Raw genomic sequence first — 21707 nt, forward strand, 5'->3', positions numbered from 1 at the left:
TTAGATGCGGAAAAAGCATTCGACAAGATCCAACACCCATTCATGATAAAAGTCTTGGAAAGATCAGGTTGCTTTCTTATAGAACCCAAGACTACCAGCCCAGAGATGGCATCACCCACAATGGGCTCACCCCACTTGATCACTAATCTAGAAAATGCCTTACAGCTGGATCTCATGGAGGCATTTTCTCAACTTAAGCTCCTTTCTCTGTGATGACTCCAGCCTGTGTCAAGTTGACACACAAAACCAGCCAGTACAAGCATTTTCACAGGGATACCAGATAATATAGAAGCCATTGAAATCTGATTTTTACATAAGTGGCTTTTGTTTTATCTCCTTTATGTCATCATTTACATGACATTCTATTGTGGGGGTTATTTCCACACCCAACAGAGGTATAAGTAATGACATTGAGTCTTTTATATAGTTTAAAGCTTAGACCTTTTGCTGAGGACCAGTCTCAGCAATTCTGAGGGTGGGATGTTTAGATCAGTGTGAAATCAGAGTCTCAGGCAAGGATGCAGTTGTAAGCTGACAGGTGACTCATTGTTGTTCTGAAGCTGTGCTTGGAGACAGCTTTCAGGTTCTCTGTGTCTCTGTCTGTCTGTCTCTCTCTGAGTTCACCTTAGCCTTTTATTGGTTACAAATTTCCTTGTTATACAGTAATAAAAAATCAAAAGCCTTTTTATTATCTTCCTCAAACTCATTATTTTTACTGAGAAACTCCATGTAACCATGTCACCAGAAAGCACAAAGCACACATAAAATCACAGTTCAGTGCCTGCAAAAACAAGTTATACATTAACTTTTAACTCTCAGAAAAACCTCCAAATCACAGGTCATCTGTGCATAAACTTGCGGTTACAGCATCAGCCCAAGAACAGAAAGGTGCTAAACAGGTTGGAATAATGTTAATATTTTTAGCTTGTTTAAATTTGTAAAATCTCTTCCACCAATTTATTGAGCTCATCCTAGTATATATTTCTACAATGCTTTTCAAGCGCTTTTTTTTTTTTTTGGTTTTGTTTTGTTTTTTCTTTTTCCTTTTTTTTTCAAACGCTTTTTCATATGCAATATTAATTCCTCTTGCAGCTTCCCCGAGAGCTCCTTCCCAAGCCTGAATTCTATCTCTTAGAACTTATACCCTAGTTTCCTTACACAGGTGATGCCAAGGGGCCAAATCAGTATGTTCCAATCTCCCCAGGAAGGTCGGTTCACTAATCCTATGGTTCCCTTGTGGGGTCAAAATTCTTCTACCCACCCTTTATCTTTTTTATTATACATATATCTCCCAGTTTTTCCCAGTAATATTCCTGGATCAAACTTTCTATTTTCTGAGCTATCTCCTTTATTGATCACTAATCCAGTAGACCAGCTACTTCTTCCTCTAATTGTCTCTTGTATTTTCTATGGTTATCCCTGTCCTTAGTGACCTAGGCCCAGTTTTCCTTTTCTCTGGGGTCTTCATTTCTCTTAACTACTAAAACTTCAGGTCTCTCAAAAACATTTCCTGCTTCAAATATTTCCTGGTATAATTTAATCATCATGAGTTGGCTAAAACTTCCCAGAGAACAATTAAGGCAGTCAGCCTCCACATCCAGAACCCCTTGTCCCGATATGCCTGGGTTGGCTGCTTGAATGGCCAGGGCCAGAGCAGTTTGTTCCTAATACACATAAGAGTTATTTCCTTCTCTAGTAATGCTCTAAGTCCCTTTCCCAGAAAAATTTACCAGAGTTGTATTTGCAGACAAATATGGTATAGAAAAAGGCAAAACAGACAAGCATACCAGAAAAAGCAACATCTTCTCTATACTAGAAAGCCAGAGATGCATTATTCAGGTTGATGGTGCTCCACAGCCAAAACTGTGTCATGCAGCCACATTCACAACCATGTCTTACCATACAGCCCTTTGGTGGGGCAGTGTCCTAGCTAATGTTCAAACTTAACACGATTATTCTATCCTATAACCTGCCATGAGGGTAGCTCTATACCTCTCTGTTCCACTCTGTGCCTATCTATTCCCCTGCTTGTCTGCTTTCAATTCTCCCACCTCTATTTTTGTCTCCTTGCATCACTCTCTTTGCCTGGAAGTCCCACCCTCCTCCTTCCTGTCGTAGCTACTGGCTGTCAGATCTTTATTACAACCAATCAGCAGCAAGACAACCTCTGACACATCTCTAGATTGCCTTTAGGCAGGTGAGGAAGGATGAATATTTACAAAATAGAAAGCCCAGTGATGGGCCATAGAAATGACAATACCAAAATCCTGCCAGTAGTTAGCTCTCTGCCAGTACAGAATCAAAATCTGAAAATACAGAGACACACCTTAATACAATGTAAGAAAAAGTCATTCCCAACAACATTCAAACTTATTGTGTGTATAGTATATATTCCCTTCTCACTCCTTCCTTTTATATATTAAAAATAATTTTTCTCCACTAAACACTTTATTTTTATTTGTTGACTTTTGCAACCTGGCACATTAAAAAAAAACATGTATAATAAGTAAATGTGATCAACATAGTCAAGTTGTGTCCCAAGAAAGAAATTTGGCTCTGCATCATAGCTTTAAGCCACTATGAAGTCATCTTCACTTCATAGGAATCTAGGCTCCAAGATGTAGCATACTTAATTAAATTTCCCCAAGAAATTCATTGGGTTGAGGCCAGCATTAATAGCCTTCAACAAATAAAGGAATTTTGACTCTTTATGTAGTTGTTGTCCCCTTATTCCTGTCACCAGAGTAAATACTTTGTCAAAATGTTAGCTTATCAAAGGTACAAGTGTAAAAGTCCTTAAGTGTAAGGGTCTCATCGGTAGAAGATCTATACCCTTGTACCCTTAATGAAGCATTCACAAAGGGAAGTTGTTTTTATTGGACCACCATCCAATTAACACACTGTAAGACAATTGGTGTTAGTTAGATTGCCAAGTCCTGTGGCACAGCATAGATGGGAATGAAATATTTGGCATATGCTTAGCTGGTAATCCAAGCCTTACTCTCCACCCCTAAAACAGATCCACCAAACCCTACTTGCTCCTTATTTTACTAACCTCTGGGTCCTGCATGGATTACTTCAGTTGGTTTACTAGGAACTGCTTTAATCTTGTTAGGCCAAGCAAGATTCTGATCTACTGGAAGACTACTGGTTAAATACGGCCTAACCCCAAGCAATTGCAGGAGTCTCATGTCACACTGCAATCATCTAAGTTTTCTCACATAACTTGCTCCAATTTGAGTCAACATACTGTTACTGTTTTATAACATGTTATTTTTACATTATTATTATTATTATTATTATTATCATTATTATATCCCAAATCAAACATTCCTTTTCCTTATCTCATTGACACACTCTCAGCCTATAAGAGATGGTAGGCAGTTAGTGGTATATCATTGAGGTCTCCTTGTCCTGTCTCTTCTTGGTTTTACTCCCATGTGAAGGTTGTAACCAATTATAACCACGCGAGGGTCTCATGATTGTAACCAATGCAAAAGCCAAGCTAATTACATACAATTATTAAGCTATATTTCTAGGTATGTACATTGTAGGAGTCATAATAGGAAATTCCCCTGGATAAGACCTACTTGTTGGGATCAAGGCTGATTTAAGGCTCTCAGAATCCCTGATGAAAGAACAAAGGGAATATTGGTTCTGTGTCCTTGCCCAGACTGGGCAGGGTCTGGTCTGCTGCTGTGGCTAGAGCCTCAAAGGAGTTAAGGTTTCACTTTCAGGGAACGTGACCCCCCCGCCCCCTGGCTCCCTGCACAGACTAGAGTTATCAGTCCCAAGGCTTAGTCTGTGATAGATTTGAGATATCCTATATTCTCTTTAAGTACTATTGCTTGATTAGCTTCCCACTGACTCTAATCCATTTCTCCCTCTGCATACAGTACGGGAGGTGCTGAATTTCACAATAAAGTTGCTTACATGAGCCATCGGCTTGTGCAAGATCTCCTGATCCCAAACTTTCCTGTCTTTGGTCCTCTCTTCTAGGAGGAACGGCCTACTGGTCCAGGTTACTATCGTTTGTATTCCTCCAGAGTATGGCTTTCCCCTTTTCAGGAAACAGTTGAGATCAAGCCATGATTATGGACTTCTACAATCCAAGATTATCTGGACTGCTTCAACAAAAGACTCTTGATTGCCATTAATAAAGATAAAACATCTTGAAATACATTATTGATGTTACCTAGTTGGAAAACCTTGTTATTTTAGTCCTGTGAGAATCATCTTCTCTATATTCTATATGTTCTTCAAATGTGGTATAATTCTACTTTATCCTACTTGCAGTGAATGCATTTAATCAGAAGCCCACATAGTGAGAATGTGAGAGTGGTAAATTATCATTCCAATACCCATGCCTCTGACAACACATGAATAAGCAAAATCTCAAGGCTTTTGTTTTGTACAGCCTAGGATGAAAATCCAGAAACAAATGTGCTTTCAAATTGGATCCTGATGGAATGAGACATTTTCTTCAAGACTATTTCTACTATGTAGATACGGACAGTGTATCTATTAGCTGTATTCAATATTTAGGAAATCTAGAATATGCCTAAGGAAAATTGGATCTATCTCATTTGCTGAGGACAAATGGCCATCCTTTGTTTACCATGTACACAGATGTTGGTTTATCCAGCCGCCAAAGTTGGGGAAAAGTTTCCTTTGAAGTGAATATAAAACTATGCATTTGTGATTAAGGCACTTTTATATATGGAGAAATATACATACTATGGATACATACTCATCAATAATTTTAATTTTCAGAACTTTACCTATTTCAACCACGCTTTCTCTGAAAAAAAACGGAAAAGTTTCCTTTAACACTAAGAGGAAAAAAATTCACAAAGCATCTACAAAATCAAGTTTTTGACATATTGTTATACTGATATTGTTTGAATCCAATAACATCCATGAACATTTTCCTTATCTACTTAAATTACACTCCTTTATGCTTAAGATGGGACAAAATGGCTCAGCATTCTGTACTCTTCTATAATTTGCCAAATTTTTTGAATTAAGATTCCATTACTATTTCAATTTTACTTATCTTTGCACTTAATACTAGAAATACAAAAAAGCAGAACTAAGAAGAAGATAAATATTTTTAACAACCTGTTTCGATTTACATGCTCAGTTATCCAAAATCACACATAAATTTTACTAATTTAGGGAATGTGAAAAGACTTCACAGTCCTATGCATTTTCTGTATGTTGCTACCTGTTTTGACTCAAACATAGCTGGACACATTTATAAGGGCATATACCATCCCTTCTCACTCCCCCCTCCCCTGCACCAAAAAATGAACATGAGTCTATTTAGAAAACAGTGCTACAAATGAAGCTCTTAATTTCAAATCAAGATAGTTTCATAGGAAGTTTCTTTAAAATTAGGGAATTCTGAAATGTTTGCAATGAATGTTGGAAGTACAACATTTCTGTTCCAGAAAATAATTACAGGTAAAATATTTTGACCATTTTACAAGTAATACTGAAAACAATAGTTCTGGTCAAAGTTGGTTCACTCAATAATTTGAAAATATGAATTTGAAAAAGTCTTGATAGCAAGATTTAAGAGACACATTCCATACAGAAGTCTATTTAAATCTAGGGTATGATCTGACAGGCCATATTACCTAGAAGATAGTGTGGTAGAGGACTGTGGTACAGTATTCATGAAATAATTGGAAATACCTTTATTAGGCTTGGAGTAGGGTAGCTAGAAACTACACCCCCACAAGAAATAAGAACCTTCAAGGGGTGCCATATGAATATATAAATTCTTTGTGTAGTTATTAGGTAATTATTAGGTAATAATTCTATTACTTCCCTAAAAATAAAGTCTTAAAGGACATGCCCAAATCCTACATTTTCTTTAGTTAGATGATGACATCTTTGGGTTATTAGATATTAGGTAGTATTTTAGCTAATCAGGGAATATTATTTAGTTGAGAAGGCATCAGTTTCCCAAATATAGGTTGTGTGATTTACTTTGCAGCCCTTAATTTTTTTTTGTTTTTATTTATGCATAATGGTTCTACCTGCCTGTATGTACTGTATATATCACATGTATCGCTGATACCCAACGTAGTCAGAAGCATTGGATCTTCTGTAACTGGACTTACAGACACCTATAAGCCACCGTGTGGATGCTGGGAATCGAACCTGATCCTCTGCCAAAACAATTGGAGCCATGTCTCTAGTTCCCTGAACCTTCTTAAGTACAGAGCATGACTATCAAGGCAAATGCTAACTTTTATAGTGAAGTAGTTAGGAGTTTCTTAACTGCCTTCTAGAGATCAGTGTAGGAAAAAGTAGTGTCAAAAAGTTCAGTGCAGGCTGTGTCCTTAACTACATCTGTCAGGCAGTGACAGCAACAAGAGGAAACATAAGCTTCAGGGAAATGATTTAGAAATTCACATTTGGGAATGGCTTAACTCAATGTTCAGCTCAGTTGTTTGATGGCAAACTCTATTTAAAGTAGCATAATCTCTAGAGAGCTGGCTGGGACTTTTAAGGTGCTTTTGAACAAGTGAGACTCTTCAAGAGGCCAGAGGCAATTCAAGAATTGGTTCCAGTTTGGGGACAAAATGGGAGAGTCTTAGACTCTTGAAGTATATGGACTGGATTATTTTGACTTGTTCTAAGCCTTCAACATAATAAACCAGGAATTGGGATCTAAAAGTTTCCAAATTTTATACTATTTTAAAAGGTCCTTAACCTGGCATGCAGGACTCCCAAGAAGTGTTAGGTTGGGTATCACAGGGTCCTCTTCTTCACAGAAATCCCATCATTCTTTTAAGCAACCATATAGGTAGACTATTCTTTCTTCACTTTCTAATTCTGTTAAGCAACCAAAGATGAAAATTTGGGACCCATCAGAATGAAAGAGAAAAGGTGACAATTTAAAGGCAAAAGAAGTAAGCCTTTAACAATGCTAAGTAGAAAAAAAAATGTCTTTATAAATTTTGTCTTTCCATCTATTACACATGTGAGATATGCCTCAGGTTTACACTGTGCAGCCCTTGAAAATTATGCTATTTACTTACTACTCACTTACAAGGATGATTTGTTCATCAATGCGGAAGTTAGTCACTTACCAGTTAACTTCCTTCAAACCTGGTTATTCAAGGAGAGTCCTAGTCTAGGCAAGCTGACTCTCTTAATGGTCTCATCTGGTAGTAATACTACATGGAAACACCTTGTATTTGGTTTTGTTGACAGTGATATTGTTTCTACTTGATAATTAAAGATCAGCAGTTGGTTTGGTTGTCTGCGGGTAGAGATAATTTGTAGTAGTTATGTTCTGGTAATCTGTCAATAACATCTGGTGTTCAAAGATCTGATACTTACCATAGATGATTCAATGCCTTTGAAATGGCGATTTAGTAATCTGGTACAATAGCTAAAATGTGTGAATAAAACTAGAGACATAATCTTATGGACTGAATGTACTAGGTAACATTACTATCTACGGACATATCTAATTTTAGGGCTTTCAAGAAAATGGACGCAGGGCAAGAAGTCTTATAGATTCCCACTCCCCACTTCTTTCTGTCTCTCTCTCTCTCTCTGAGACAGAGTTTCCCTTTGTTGCCCTGACAGGCCTGGAACTCACGATGTAGATTAGGCTGCCCTCAAACTCAGAGATACACCTGCCTCTGCCTCTGAAGTACTGGGATCAAAGGCTAGTGCCACCACACAAAGGTCCCGTTTTTCTTATAGACTAAGATTTTTGCTGTTGTGAATAGCTCTTACAATCACAAAACTGGCCAAGAGTTTGAGCTATTTCATTCCTTTGTTGATTTCTGAACCAGTTTGTCCCCTTACCCCCAAATTATTGGTGTAAGGGCACATCCCTTTTTTCCCAAACTCTAAATAAAGGGTTGATCTTTTTGCCTTTAGATGGCTTTGCTGTAATGTTTTAGGGAACCTGTCCTGGTAGTAGATTTGTTGATTCTTGTAGTGATATCTGAAGTAGTTGTCATATGATCAATTTTTTATAAGTAGTTGGAATGTGGGGGAAGCACAAATATTCACCAGCTCCTTCTAAAGGAAAACACATTAATGTAACTCTAGTGGCAAATCAAATAAAGGTAAGCTAATTTTTACTTACAAAGCTCTAAATACTACTTAACAGAGTGAAATAGAATGTTATTTTCAAGTAAGGGTTACCTAAGGAAAAACACATAACTTTGCAATTAGCATGTGTCAGAAATCATCTAGGAAATGCTATGGAAAGCAAATTCATTTTCTGGAAATGGCCCACCATTTTGCATGACTGTGATGGGTGTGCTCTGAAATGCAAGGTCCCCAGAAACTTCATCCTAGAATTGCTTCTCACTGCTGATATATATGTCCTCCCTCCACTACATAGCCTAATGATTCCTGAGCATCAGCCCACACTATTGGGCAAATTTCCTGCAGAACAACATGAAAATGCACCTTTCCCACTCAATTGGGCAAATTTTCTGAAGAACAACATGAAAATGCACTTTCATGTAGTAATGTTGTATAGATGAATTGATAATTTCATAATTCCTGATAATGATTTCCTAGAACTAAGTTGATACAAGTAATTTTAAAACCCCTGTAGCATAAAAGCTGCAAAGAGAGCTCTATAAACCTTCATGTGGCAAGGGCTAATTGCATTAGGAAAAGAAAATGGACTTGTAACATATTCACAATCTCAGAAAATATTCCTTCTAGGTTAGGGATGAGGTCACTATCTGGTAACTAAAGAACACAAACTGGGAATCAGTACAAGGACAGAAAATGGACTAGTCTATCTATACAAGACTTCAAAATAAACACGAAGCCAAAGATTTATCTCTGGACAAAACTATGCTAACTAATGACATAAAAATTATTGCTTTAAACTTTTAAGGAATTTATGGTGCTAGAAAAAGATAATCTTTAGTCAGATACTAGTCTTAATGGAAAGACATATAAACAATTATGCTGTAACTCCTTAAACCTTTATTGAGCTATGATATGAACTATTGCCTTAAACTTACTCTGAACTTATAGAATGTAAAAATGCTTTAAAATCATGTGATCAATTATCCTGAGATAAAAACTAAGAATAAAGTGGTGGTGTAGGTCTTTACTGCTTCATCTGTATGCATGTGTCAGTGCCTGACTTTCTTTCTTTCCTTTCTTGTGTTTTCCTTTTCTCTCTGGCTCATGAAGAGTTAAGAAACTCCAAGCCTCTTGTCTTGTCAGCAAGTGGCCTGAGTCAGAGACTACAGAGCCCAGGTAACTAGGTTTTCTTAATTCCTCTGCTGCTATCAGCAAGAGTTAACTTGCAGAAGCCTTAAGTGTTTGGCCCCTGAATACCAAAAGATAGTAACACTGCCAGAAGTCATCAAGTTTTGGCCCCTGCTGATTTCACCCTCACTTCCTTCCCAAGGTATCTGACTGTTTGGCTTGGGACCCTGGCGAATAAGGCTGACCAAAATTTTAATGATTGACAGCCTGACATATTATTGGAAAACTTAGTCAATTCTTTAAATAAAGATAACAATTTCACAAGAAAATCCCCAAACACCCAAGTCTACAAAGGTCATGGGAGCCAATGAGTAACAAGTACCTTAAAAGACATAGGTTACTGTCTTCGTCAGGGTTTCTATTCCTGCACAAACATCATGACCAAGAAACAAGTTGGGGAGGAAAGGGTTTATTCAGCTACACTTCCATACTGCTGTTCATCACCAAGGAAGTCAGGACTGGAACTCAAGCAGGTCAGGAAGCAGGAGCTGATGCAGAGGCCATGGAGGGATGTTCCTTACTGGCTTGCTTCTCCTGGCTTGCTCAGCCTGCTCTCTTATAGAACCAAGACTACCAGCCCAGAGATGGTCCCACCCACAAGGGCCTTTTCCCCTTGATCACTAATTGAGAAAATGCCTTACAGTTGCATCTCATGGAGGCATTTTCTCAACTGAAGCTCCTTTCTGTGTGATAACTCCAGCTGTGTCAAGTTGACACAAAACTAGCCAGTACAATTGACCCCTTGTCAACTTGACACACAAACACATCACTAGGAAGCCTCAACCTTTACATTCTTATTCATCCCCAATATCTAAATAACTTTAAACATCCCACAGTCTTTACATATTCTTCCATCTCTTTTAAAATCCAAAGTCTTTTTACAATTAAAAGTCTCTTAACTGTGGGTTCCACTAAATAGTTTCTTCCTTCAAGAGGGAAAATTTCAGGGCACAGTCACAATCAAAAGCAAAAATCAATCTCCAACAGTCCAGTGTCTGGGATCCAACTCACAATCTTCTGGGTTCCTCCAAGGGCTTGGGTCACTTCTCCAGCCATNCCCTTTGTAGNACACACGTCGTCCTCTAGGCTCCAGATGCCTGTACTCCACTGCTGCTGCTCTTGGTGGTCATCTTATGGTACTGGCATCTCTAAAACACTGCATGACCCCTTCAGTCCTGGACTGTCAATTGCAATTGAGGCTGCACCTTCACCAATGGCCTTCCATGGTTTCTCACAGTGCCGAGCCTCAGCTGCTCTGTGTCACCCCTTCATGCCTTCAAAACCAGTACCACCTGGGTGACTCTTACACATTACCAAGTTCCACTGTAGCACGAGGTACAACCTTGGTTATCTCTGGAACACAGCTTCTGTGCTCTCAAAAAACACTTCCCAGAAGATGTCACCTCAATGATGCTGGTCTTTCTTAATCACCACTAATTTCTTAGCTCCAGCTAACCAGCATCAATAGTCCCAGTAATACAAAGGTTTCACTTTACTAGTTCTGGTATCTTGTTAATCACAGCTGATTCTTCAGCCCCAGCTAACCAGAACCACAGAATCTTCACAACCAAAGTAACAATGGCCCTGAAGAGAGTCTTTAATTTTCCCTCTGAAATTTCACAAGCCAGGCCTCCATCTTCTGCACTGTTCTCAACATTATCTTCCAAGCTCCTACACAACATCTGACAGAGCTCTTACACCGAATGGATCTTCTAGCCCAAAGTTCCAAATTCCTCCACAGTCCTCCCCAAAACACGGTCAGGTTGTCACAGGAATACCCCACTTCCGGTACCTATTTGTCTTAGTCAGGGTTTCTCTTTCTTTCTTTCTTTCTTTTTAGGTATTTTCTTCATTTACATTTCCAATGCTATCCCAAAAGTCCCCCATACCCTCCCCCCTTACACACCCACTCCCACTTCTTGGCCCTGGCTTTCCCCTGTACTGAGGCATATAAAGATTGCAAGACCAATGGGCCTCTCTTTCCAATGATGGCTGACTAGGCCATCTTCTGATACATATGCTGCTAGAGACACGAGCTCTGAGGGGTACTGGTTAGTTCATATTGTTGTTCCACCTATAGGGTTGCAGACCCCTTTAGTTCCTTGGGTACTGTCTATAGCTCCTTCCTTGGGGACCCTGTGATCCATCCAATAGCTGACTGTGAGCATCCACTTCTGTTTGCTAGGCCCCGGCATAGCCTCACAAGAGACAGCTACATCTGGGTCCTTTTAGCAAACTCTTGCTAGTGTATGCAATGGTGTCAGCGTTTGGAGGCTGATTATGGGATGGATCCCCGGGTATGGCAGTCTTTAGATGGTCCATCCTTTTGTCTCAGCTCCAAACTTTGTCTCTGTAACTCCTTCCATGGGTGCCTTGTTCCCAATTCTAAGAATTTGCAAAACACATGAAACTTAAGAAGAAACAAGACCACAGTGTTAGTCAGGGTTTCTATTCCTGCACAAACATCATGACCAAGAAGCAGTTGGGGAGGAAAGGGTTTATTCAGCTTACATTTCCACATTGCTGTTCATCACTGAAAGAAGTAAGGACTGGAACTCAAGCAGGTCAGGAAGCAGGAGCTGATGCAGAGGCCATGGAGGGATGTTTTTACTGGCTTGCTCGGCCTGCTCTCTTATAGAACTAAGACTTCCAGCCCAGAGATGGTCCCACCCACAAGGGGCCTTTCCCCCTTGATCACTAATTGAGAAAATGCCTTACAGTTGGATCTTGTGGAGGCATTTCCTCAACTGAAGCTCCTTTCTGTGTGATAACTCCAGCTGTGTCAAGTTGACACAAAACTAGCCAGTACAGTTACGTATTCCATGCTCTCACATAGAATAAATGAATATTATAAAGATACCAACTTCCTAAGAACAGAGGAATAAAGGGAGTATTTGCTTCTACAGCAAAAGAAGGCAAAATGCTTCTAACTTTACCTTTAAGCAACAAATATAAACGTGTTCTCAAACCTAGTTTATATAATCTGCTTCATTTTGAAAAGAATACTTTGTTATAGTCTGTCAAGTCTGTATTTAACTGAGACAGGAGACACTAGCTTTTAATTTTCCTGTCCTTTTATATTTTTGTTGTTTTCATTTCAAACAGTCTGCATGTTAAAAAAAATCCACAAGAGGTATAAGACATACAAACTCTACATACACAAATGATATTGCTATTTTCTTTTATATTTCATGTATGTATACTTCCATATCACAACAAATTAAGCACATCTATTCTAAACATTTTCACGTATAGATGTTTTCAAGAATTACTGATCTAAAATTTGGAATCCAAGAACCTTATGGTGTACATTGTTTAGTTTTTGTTATTTCCTTAAGTTTATCAAAGACACAAATTTATTCCTATATGTATTTGTTCTTTCTCACAGGATAAAAGAGTCAAGAATTATGTAAGCTTTACAATGAGATTATGCTGTATGAATTTAATATAGCATATTGGAAAAGTTCCAAGATTACGATGTCCAAAGCATACCAAATCCGTACAACATTCGGTACTAAAATCCACAACTTTAATCAAAACATAGTCATACTGACCTCTGGTGGTCAGATTCGATATATTTCACTGATACTGAAATAACCAGATAAAATACTCATGACACATTTTTTTTTTTTAATCAACAAAACAATAAAGGCAGCAAGCACCTAAAATGAAAGGTCACAGATTGTCACAAAATATTGATATGTTCTAGGTTTTAGTTTGTCTGTTTACATCAAAAACAAATGACACGCACACATATTGGTTCTCATTTTATTATTATTTATTTAAAGTTTTATTTATCTTGTATGTGTGGTACATACATGTTTAGGTCAGAGACAGACATTGAGCGTTTTCACTGATTACTTTAGACCTTACTGTTTGAGAAAGACTCTCAGCCACCCTGAAGCTTGCTACTTTGGCAGATCAATGAGCCCAAGATCCACTGTCTGGCTCTCAGCACCCTCAAGTGCTAGGACTACATACAGGTGTTAACACCTGGTATTTGTATGTGAACTATCACATGTGACTTCAGATCCTCATGTTTGTGCAGCAAGCACTTTACCCACGAATCATCCTCTCCCCAGGTCCTCTAGGGATTCCCAGAGTACCTACAGAACACCATAGTCTGGGGGCAGCTCTCTTCCTGATACATGTCACCAATGTAGACTTGCAATACAGACGGAATAGGTGGCTGCATTTATGTTTCCCAAGTCATCAAGCAACACACCAAGTAAGTTTCCCGGTTTTGGAGTGGTGTGTCCTATGCCCCAGGCGAGGCATTTAGAGATAATTTTATATATCCAGCACGGGATCTTAGTCAAGACCCCCAAATTCCTTTTACAATGTCTGCTTTCTCCTCTGCTTAGCAGAGCTGTTAGGCAGATTTGTAAAGCACATCTGTCACGCTGGAGCATCTCCAAGCGGCTGCAGCCTAAACTGACCCTGCCTTTCTCTTCCCAGTCCCCCAGACTGTCTGTCTCATCGTGGGCGGGCAGTTCCCGCCCCGACCCACGGGGTCCGAAGGACTGCGGAGGCCCTCGTCCAGGACGCCCTCGGAAACTTTGACATCCCCAAGCCCCGAGCGGGCTCCGCGCGACATCTCCCAAACAACTCCTTCGCTCGGGATTTACCCGTTCTCAGCCAGCCGGGGCGGGCTGCCGCAGTCCTCTGCTTTCTCCCTTCACTCCCAACCACAAGATCCCGCAACGCACCGAAGGCCACCAGTTTTAATTCAGAAAGCAGAACGCCCACTTCAGGCGCGCTCCTACACAGCACCACTTCCGGCCCCGCCCATGCCTCCCATACAAACACCTTTTCCTATTGGGAGAGCGGCAGGCCACACCCCAGGCGTCCCAGCAGCGGGGCGGAGCGGAGGGTGGAGTCAGCTCCGGGATCCTCAGGTCTCGGCTTTCCGACCCTCCCTCCGGCGGAAGTCTCGGGAGATCTCATCCTCCCGCGATAGTTGTTTGAAAACTCTGGCGCTAACCCCTCACTGGGAGCCTCGCCAAGCCAGGGTGTCGGAAGCCGCGGGAAACTGAGTCCTCCTCGAATCGCGAGCCACTGTCGCTCTCGGACAGTTCCCGTCCCGGCGCCATGGCAGCGCAGAAGAAGCGGCTTTCTGTGAAGGAGGCGTTTCAGCTGGCGCAGCAACCGCACCAGAACCAGGCGAAGCTGGTGGTGGCGCTGAGCCGCACGTACGGCGCGGTAAGGGGCCTGGCTTCGCCTTCTGCCCTTGCGCGCCCCGCGACGGAGGGATGGGATTCGAGGCTCGCCCGAGGTCTCCAGGCCTCAGCCAGTGAGCAGAACGCCCGGCGTCGGCCACACGCAGTCTCCGGTCTTCTCCATCCTCATCCCCACCCGGGGGATGCGGGGAGTTGTCCGTTATCCTCAGTTCCTCAGTGACTTGTTGGTCTGCGCAGGGAATCTTAGACGCCTTTATTTCCTTTGAGGTCTCTGGTTCATCTCAGGCAATCGATGAAGTTGTTTCACCAACTCCTAAGCTTTAAAATCACCTTCATTTCACTAGCTAGCGAAACCATAAGCACCCAGTCTTTCCCGTACAGGGCAATTGTGTGTCGAGGGTAGCGGCGGGAATTACTGGACAGCGAATGTGAGGAAGATACATTGTTTTGGAGTTCAAGGAAAGTTAAGGGCATATAAAAGGGATCAAGGGTAGGAAGCAAAATGTGTAAGTTATGACAAAAGGAAATTGACGGATGCTAGGAAGGCCTAAGTAAAATAAACACAAAGCTGTTGATTTTGAGTTATTTATGGCGAAGCTTGTTTTGCATTAATCCGGTAAGAAAAATACCGATAATCCAAAGGTGTTGAGAGAAAAATGAGGTAATTTTGCACTGCTTAAATTTATGCTTTGTGTTTTCTCAGAGGTACAAATTATATACTGAAAAGAAGTTTGTGCAGATATACTTACCCTTCCTTGGTTTGGATAATTGATAGTTTATTAAGAAACATTATAGTTTAACCTAAGGGTAACACTTTCAGCAGTATTATGGCAGTGTTGGGAATAAAGAATTTTTATTAATGCAGCTTATGGAGGCGTTTCTTCTGTCTTTCAGATGGATGATAAAACAGCTTTTCAGGAGGAGTTTATTCATTACCTTAAGTATGCTATGGTGGTATATAAGCGAGAACCTGCCGTGGAGAGGGTCATGGAGTTCACAGCCAAGTTTGTTACTTCGTTTCACCAGTCTGATGAGGAAGAAGAAGAGGAAGAGAACGATGGTGGCATTTTAAATTATTTGTTTACTTTTCTCTTACAGGTACTGTAAAAGCTACTACTTTGGGGAAGTAATATATTTGGCTATGTTTGTTATTTTCCACAGTAAAATATCAGTGATAAGAGAAAATGTATGTGAATAAGATAAGTCTTTTATGGAAACCTGAACTGTCATTAAGATAAAAGGATAACTCCAGCATTAAAATTTTAACTGTTTCAATTCTCACTTTTGTTGTAAATGTCCTCTCTCTGCGATTAAGTTAAAAATATTCTACAGAAAGGGATATGCTTATTTTGTGACAGCAAATAGTTTTTCAGACTACTTGAGAGTATAACATCTGCCTAGTATGGATATAACTTCTCTGCAAGTAATGAGTTGCTATTGTCTTAATTTAATTTTTTTCCATAGTACTAGGGATTAAACCTAGCTTTACACATGTTGGTACACTGATCTACCTATCTTTTTACTTTGTTTTGAGATGGATTTGCCCATATTGTCCTTGAGCTTACTTTGTAGCCTGTACTGGCTAGTTTTGTGTCAACTTGACACAGCTGGAGTTATCACAGAGAAAGGAGCTTCAGTTGAGGAAATGCCTCCATGAGATCCAACTGTAAGGCATTTCCTCAATTAGTGATCCAGGGGGAAAGGCCCCTTGTGGGTGGGACCATCCCTGGGCTGGTAGTCTTGGTTCTATAAGAGAGCAGGCTGAGCAAGCCAGGGGAAGCAAGCCAGTAAAGAACATCTCTCCATGGCCTCTGCATCAGCTCCTGCTTCCTGACCTGCTTGAGTTCCAGTCCTGACTTCCTTGATGATGAACAGCAGTATGGAAGTATAAGCTGAATAAACCCTTTCCTCCCTAACTTGCTTCTTGGTCATGATGTTTGTGCAGGAATAGAAACCCTGACTAAGACACAGCCCGAACAGGCCTTGAACTTGTTGTTTTTCTCTGTGGTACTGTAGGCCTACACTATCTTCCTGGGTATATTGCCAACTTTTAATTTTGAACATAAAGTTAAAATGGTACTGGATGTTTAAGAGTGGAATGTGACTAAGAGTAACTTTTGATTTGTTCTGTGTAGTCTCATGAAGCAAACAGCAGTGCCGTCAGATTTAGAGTGTGCCAGCTCATTAATAAACTTCTTGGGAATATGCCAGAAAATGCCCAAATTGATGATGACTTATTTGATAAGATTAATGAAGCCATGCTAATTAGATTGAAAGATAAGATTCCAAATGTAAGAATACAAGCAGTTTTGGCTCTTTCTCGACTCCAAGATCCTAAGGACGATGATTGCCCAGTAGTTGATGGTATGTATGGTTTTCTAAATCTTGTTTCAGAATGTTGACTTTGTTACTTTTTCAGTATTTGTATTTTATGTATTTGTATACATGAGTGTATAGGTGTTACATTCATGTGCAAGACAGAGGTTATAATCTGATGTCCTTAATTGGTTTTTGAGATAGCATCTCTGCTCATCTACTCAGACTGCTGCCCAGTCTGCTGCCCCAGGAATCTCCAGGTTCCTTATTCCCAGTACTAAGATCATATGTGCATGCCTCTGTGGCTGGTTTTCATGAGAATACTGGGCATCAGGACATCAGGTCTCATGTGTATGCAGCAAGTACTCTACCAATAGATCCATTTTCCTAACCTAGTATTGAATCTTTACTAATTATATATGTCTGTGTTATCTAAGTATCAATCCCACAACTTAACATGAAAGAATATCATCAGCACGTTTACCTCTGCCTTGCTCTTCATTTGTATTTCTTTCTTTCAGAGGTAGAAATAATTACAGTGAGTTTTGAATTAATTGCCCTGTTTACATAAAAAATTACATTTTAAACAATCACATGTTTGCCTCAGTGTTAAATTTTGTTTGCCATTTTTTTGTGAGTTAAACTATATTTTTGTGTCTTTTTTCCCCTCAAATTTATTCCTAATTTTAGCATTCACTTAGGGTGATATATATATATTTATTTTTGCTATATTTTAATGTTTTGTTTTATGTAGTTTTGTTCTGAATGGTCGTGGCCCTTCTAGTTGTTTGCAATTCTTTGCTTTAAAAACAGTGCTAGAGGCAGGGCATGGTGGTGTAATGCCTTTAATCCCAGCAACTCTGAAGGCTAAGGCAGGCAGATCTCCTAGGTTTAAGACCAGACTAGTATGGAATAAGTTCCAGGACAGCCGTGGTTACAGAGAGAAACTCTCAAAAACCCAAAGAAACAAAACAAGAAATCAGTGTTAGGACTTTTCTTACTCAGGCCTTTGGTACATAGATGAAATGCTTAGAGATAGACTTATATGGGTTCTACTCTATTAGGGGAGGTGATAAAGTATTCTAAAAAAGTTTTTTACTTTTAATATTGTCAGTAATGGAACATAAAGGTATGCATTGATCCACATTCTCTTTAGTTTTAGCACATTTTAAAGGTTTATGCTCTATTAGTAATTGTTATTGTCACCCAGCTTCATAAATTTATCATCTGATTATCTTGAGTTGTTTAAGGTTTGTATTACATTTTGAGAAGTGTTATTACTAGGTGATTTTTGTAATGTTAAAAGTGTATACTTGGACAACTGGATGATAAAATTTAATCACTCAGTGTAGCTTCTGGTGCAGTCTAAAGATCCACTAAACTGGTATGAAATGACTGCCAGTATAATCTGGCATACTCTTTTTTTATAGTCAGTTGTTTTTTTTTTTTTTTTAATATAGGAGGAGTATACTCAAACAATGGTAAAAGTATATTAAACAGATGAACCTATGCATTCTTAAAAATTAAAGGTGTAAAGTCAAATGTGAACCTTCATAGTTTCCCTTCTGAATAGCTATTCTAACTGTATAGAAGTTGATTGAATTATATAGTCTTTGGGTTTGGTTAATTTCTGTGTGTGTGTGTGTGTGTGTTTGTAACATTTTATAGTAAAATTTAAAATAAATCAAAATAATAGGTCCTTATATAAAACCATATCAACTTAAATTACTTACTCTAATCGTCATCTGACCTTTGGGGTTAATTTTTAATCACAGTACATTTAATAATTTAAAGTTTTATTTTCAGAAGGAAATGCTAGTTTTTTTTGCTAGAAGTGAATATATAAAAGTAATATCTGTTATTTAAAAATGAAAGAATGTGGAACTTCTATTACTTAACATTATTAATGTTAAAATGCGTTGCTTTATTTTTTAGCATATGTTAATGTGATTGAAAATGATTCAAATCCAGAAGTTAGACGTGCAGTGTTATCTTGTATTGCACCATCGGCAAAGACTTTGTCAAAAATTGTAGGACGTACAAAGGATATAAAGGATACTGTCAGAAAGCTGGCTTATCAGGTAAATAAGTTCAATATCTTATGTAAGGCATGTTTTTGAAAGATGAACCATTTTATGGTATTTTGGAAAAAACTTGGTGACAGTGATTTTTTTTTTTTTCAGTTTAGGACTTTTAAAGAATATAGATAACTTAGAGTATTCTTATATTAAGCATATTAACAGACAGTTTAAAAATTGGGTTAATTTACAGAAGAATGCAGTATTCATAAGTAAGATATCTCTAAAGTGTATTGAGATTAATGGCCATCTTTTACCTTTTTAAGGTGTTAGCTGAAAAAGTTCATATGAGAGCTATGTCCATTGCTCAGAGAGTGCTGCTTCTTCAACAAGGTCTTAATGACAGATCAGGTAAGATTCACATCTTTGTAAACATTTCATTTTGAAAGGAGACTTGAATTTAATAAAGGTATCATTTCCATAAATAAGTTGAAACATTTTGGGGTTAAAGATCTTGGTGTTTTGAAGGAGCAAGGCATTTCTTTCAGACTTCTGTGCTTTAGGGAGGGGAAGGCTATTCTAAATCTTATGCAAACATCTGATAGAATCTTTTTACCTCATCTTTTTAAACAGTACTGTCCTGTTTTTCTATAACTTAACATAAATGTGTTCTGTGTATCAGAAACAATTAGGAATGAACAGACCAGTATAATGCCCCACCCTCTCATCTGTTAAACTAGGGAATCTGCTTTTCTGAAGGATGGTCTAAAAATTCTTAACTCCTATGAAGCCATTTAGTCTCAGTTTCGCTATACCAAGAAGGCACAGTTGAATTTGTGAGTATTGTCAGAGGACTGACTAGGGTGCCCTTAAATCAGCAGTTCTCAACCTATGAGTTGTGACTCCTTTGGGTGTTGAACAATCCTTGCACAGGAGTCGCCTAAGGCTGTCAGAAAACACAGATATTTACATTATAATTCACAACAATAGCAAAATTACAGCAATGAAGTAGCATTGAAAATAATTTAGTGGTTGGGGATTGCCACAGCATGAGGAACCGTAGTAAAGGAAGGACCACAGTATTAGGGCTGAGAATCACTTCTTAAATGATAAAAATAAAGTTTGTTTAGTAAAGTTTATTGTGATTCAATACTGCAAATAGAATTCATGTAATATTTGGGGTCAATCAACAAGTGAAATGATAGATTTCACATATCCTGATGCATTATGTTCAGTGAGGAGACAATATAAAGACATTTTTCCATAGGCGATGTAGGAGTTTGGCTTTTAATTGTTGAACTCCATTTGCATTTTGAAATAAGCATTATCATGACTTTAGTAGCACTGCATCTTTTTTGTTAGCATGCTTTGTTCTACCTATAACTTCTATTTGAATTATAAGTTCAGTGTTAACAGTGATTTGGTAACAGTTAAGATGGGCTTACATGGGAGAAAAGGTCTAGAATGTGCATAGTTAACTGTTTAGATGACTCCCCAGATGCTGTGAAACAAGCAGTGCAGAAGCATCTTCTCCAAGGCTGGTTGCGCTTCACTGAAGGGAATATTCTAGAGTTTCTTCATCGGTTGGACGTGGAAAATTCTTCTGATGTAGCAGTCTCTGTACTCCATTCCTTATTCTCAATGACTCCTCTCAGTGAGCTGGTGGGAATTTGTAAAAGTGATGATGGCAGGTATATAAAGACTTCATTATTTAAATTGTACAGAGGATTTAAATTGAACCTATGCACTTAAGATGAATTTGTCTTCCTGTATTTTTAGGTTCCCTCAGTACCTTTTATCTGTCCCTCTTTAATGAGAGTTTTTCTTCCCTCTGGTATAAGGACTTAGTACTTTATGTCAGGCATTACTTTAGGTGTGCCCTTTCATTTTACAGCTTTGACTTTTGCACTACATCCACTAAAAAACCATGTTGACTCATACGAAGCTTTCTCTTCTGCCTTTTTTCAGGCTAAGTTTTTTTTCTTTTTCTTTTCATTCTTTTTGGGTGGGGAAATTAATGACTTAGTAATTAAACAACTTAGTAATTGAAAGAAATCTTCATCTTATGTCCATTCTTGCTCTGTTTTTCAGCTGCATGTAAAGATAATGCTTTCTCTTATTCTCTTGCTTGTAAAGGAAGTTGATTCCAGTGGAAACATTAACTCCTGAGATTGCTTTGTACTGGTGCACCCTTTGTGAATATTTGAAATCAAAGGGAGATGAAGGTGAAGAGTTTTTAGAGCAGATTTTGCCAGAGCCTGCAGTATATGCTGAGTACTTACTGAGGTAAAGTTTCTCTTTTGGTTTGAGCTGTACGTATGTCGCTTTATTTACCAATTTCATAGTCTTCTTATTCAAAGTCATGAGAGGAAACAGGTTAGAAACTATTTTTGTATAAGTAGGTATGAGTGGGTATGTTGAATGTTTTGAAGAATGTGTTGCATGGTTAGTATACTGAAAGTGTACAGTCAGGGTCTGACTGTCCCTGTCACAGTGACTCATTATTAGCAGCTGATTAGTGTAACTTTTCCCTGATAGAAATTTCACTGACTTTTTCTTGAAATTTATCTAATACTCAGATATAACAAAGTTTTAAAAAATTATTCTTTATTTGCAAGCTATACAAAACAGGTATCATGATGATTAGATTTGGTGCATGGATTAGTGTCTTAGCTTGGGTTTTACTGCTGTGAAGAGACACCATGGCCAAGGCAACTCTTGTAAGGACAATATGTATTTGGGGCTGGTTTACAGGTTCAAAAGTTTAGTCTATTATCATCAAGGCTGGAGCATGGCAGCATCCAGGCAGGCATGGTACAGGAGCTGAGAGTTCTACATCCTCATCTGAAGGCTGCTAGGAGAATACTAGTTTCCTGGCAGCTAGAATGAGGGATTTTTTTTTTTAAAAGATTTATTT

At 38.8% G+C, this 21707-nt stretch overlaps 2 protein-coding genes across 2 annotated transcripts in view; one reads left to right on the forward strand and one right to left on the reverse strand.

The window, feature by feature from the left end:
- Window positions 1-6262: 6262 nt before the first annotated feature.
- On the reverse strand, window positions 6263-8285 carry Dcaf16 (DDB1 and CUL4 associated factor 16). Its single transcript, XM_021163338.1, is given in 4 exon segments — window positions 6263-6479; window positions 6481-6670; window positions 6673-6780; window positions 8276-8285. Coding segments are annotated over 4 exon segments (525 nt in total).
- Window positions 8286-14169: 5884 nt separating this feature from the next.
- The window catches only part of Ncapg (non-SMC condensin I complex subunit G), a 31118-nt gene continuing 23580 nt past the window's right edge, over window positions 14170-21707 (forward strand). Inside the window, exons 1-7 of the mRNA XM_021161882.2 lie at window positions 14170-14478; window positions 15351-15554; window positions 16592-16820; window positions 18708-18853; window positions 19117-19201; window positions 20289-20481; window positions 20927-21076. Of these exons, the coding sequence (XP_021017541.1) occupies window positions 14368-14478; window positions 15351-15554; window positions 16592-16820; window positions 18708-18853; window positions 19117-19201; window positions 20289-20481; window positions 20927-21076 (1118 nt within the window). The 5' untranslated portion in view covers window positions 14170-14367. The remainder of the gene's footprint in view (window positions 14479-15350; window positions 15555-16591; window positions 16821-18707; window positions 18854-19116; window positions 19202-20288; window positions 20482-20926; window positions 21077-21707) is intronic.

The sequence above is a fragment of the Mus caroli genome, chromosome 5, assembly GCF_900094665.2.
Source record: "Mus caroli chromosome 5, CAROLI_EIJ_v1.1, whole genome shotgun sequence".
NCBI lineage: Eukaryota > Metazoa > Chordata > Mammalia > Rodentia > Muridae > Mus > Mus caroli.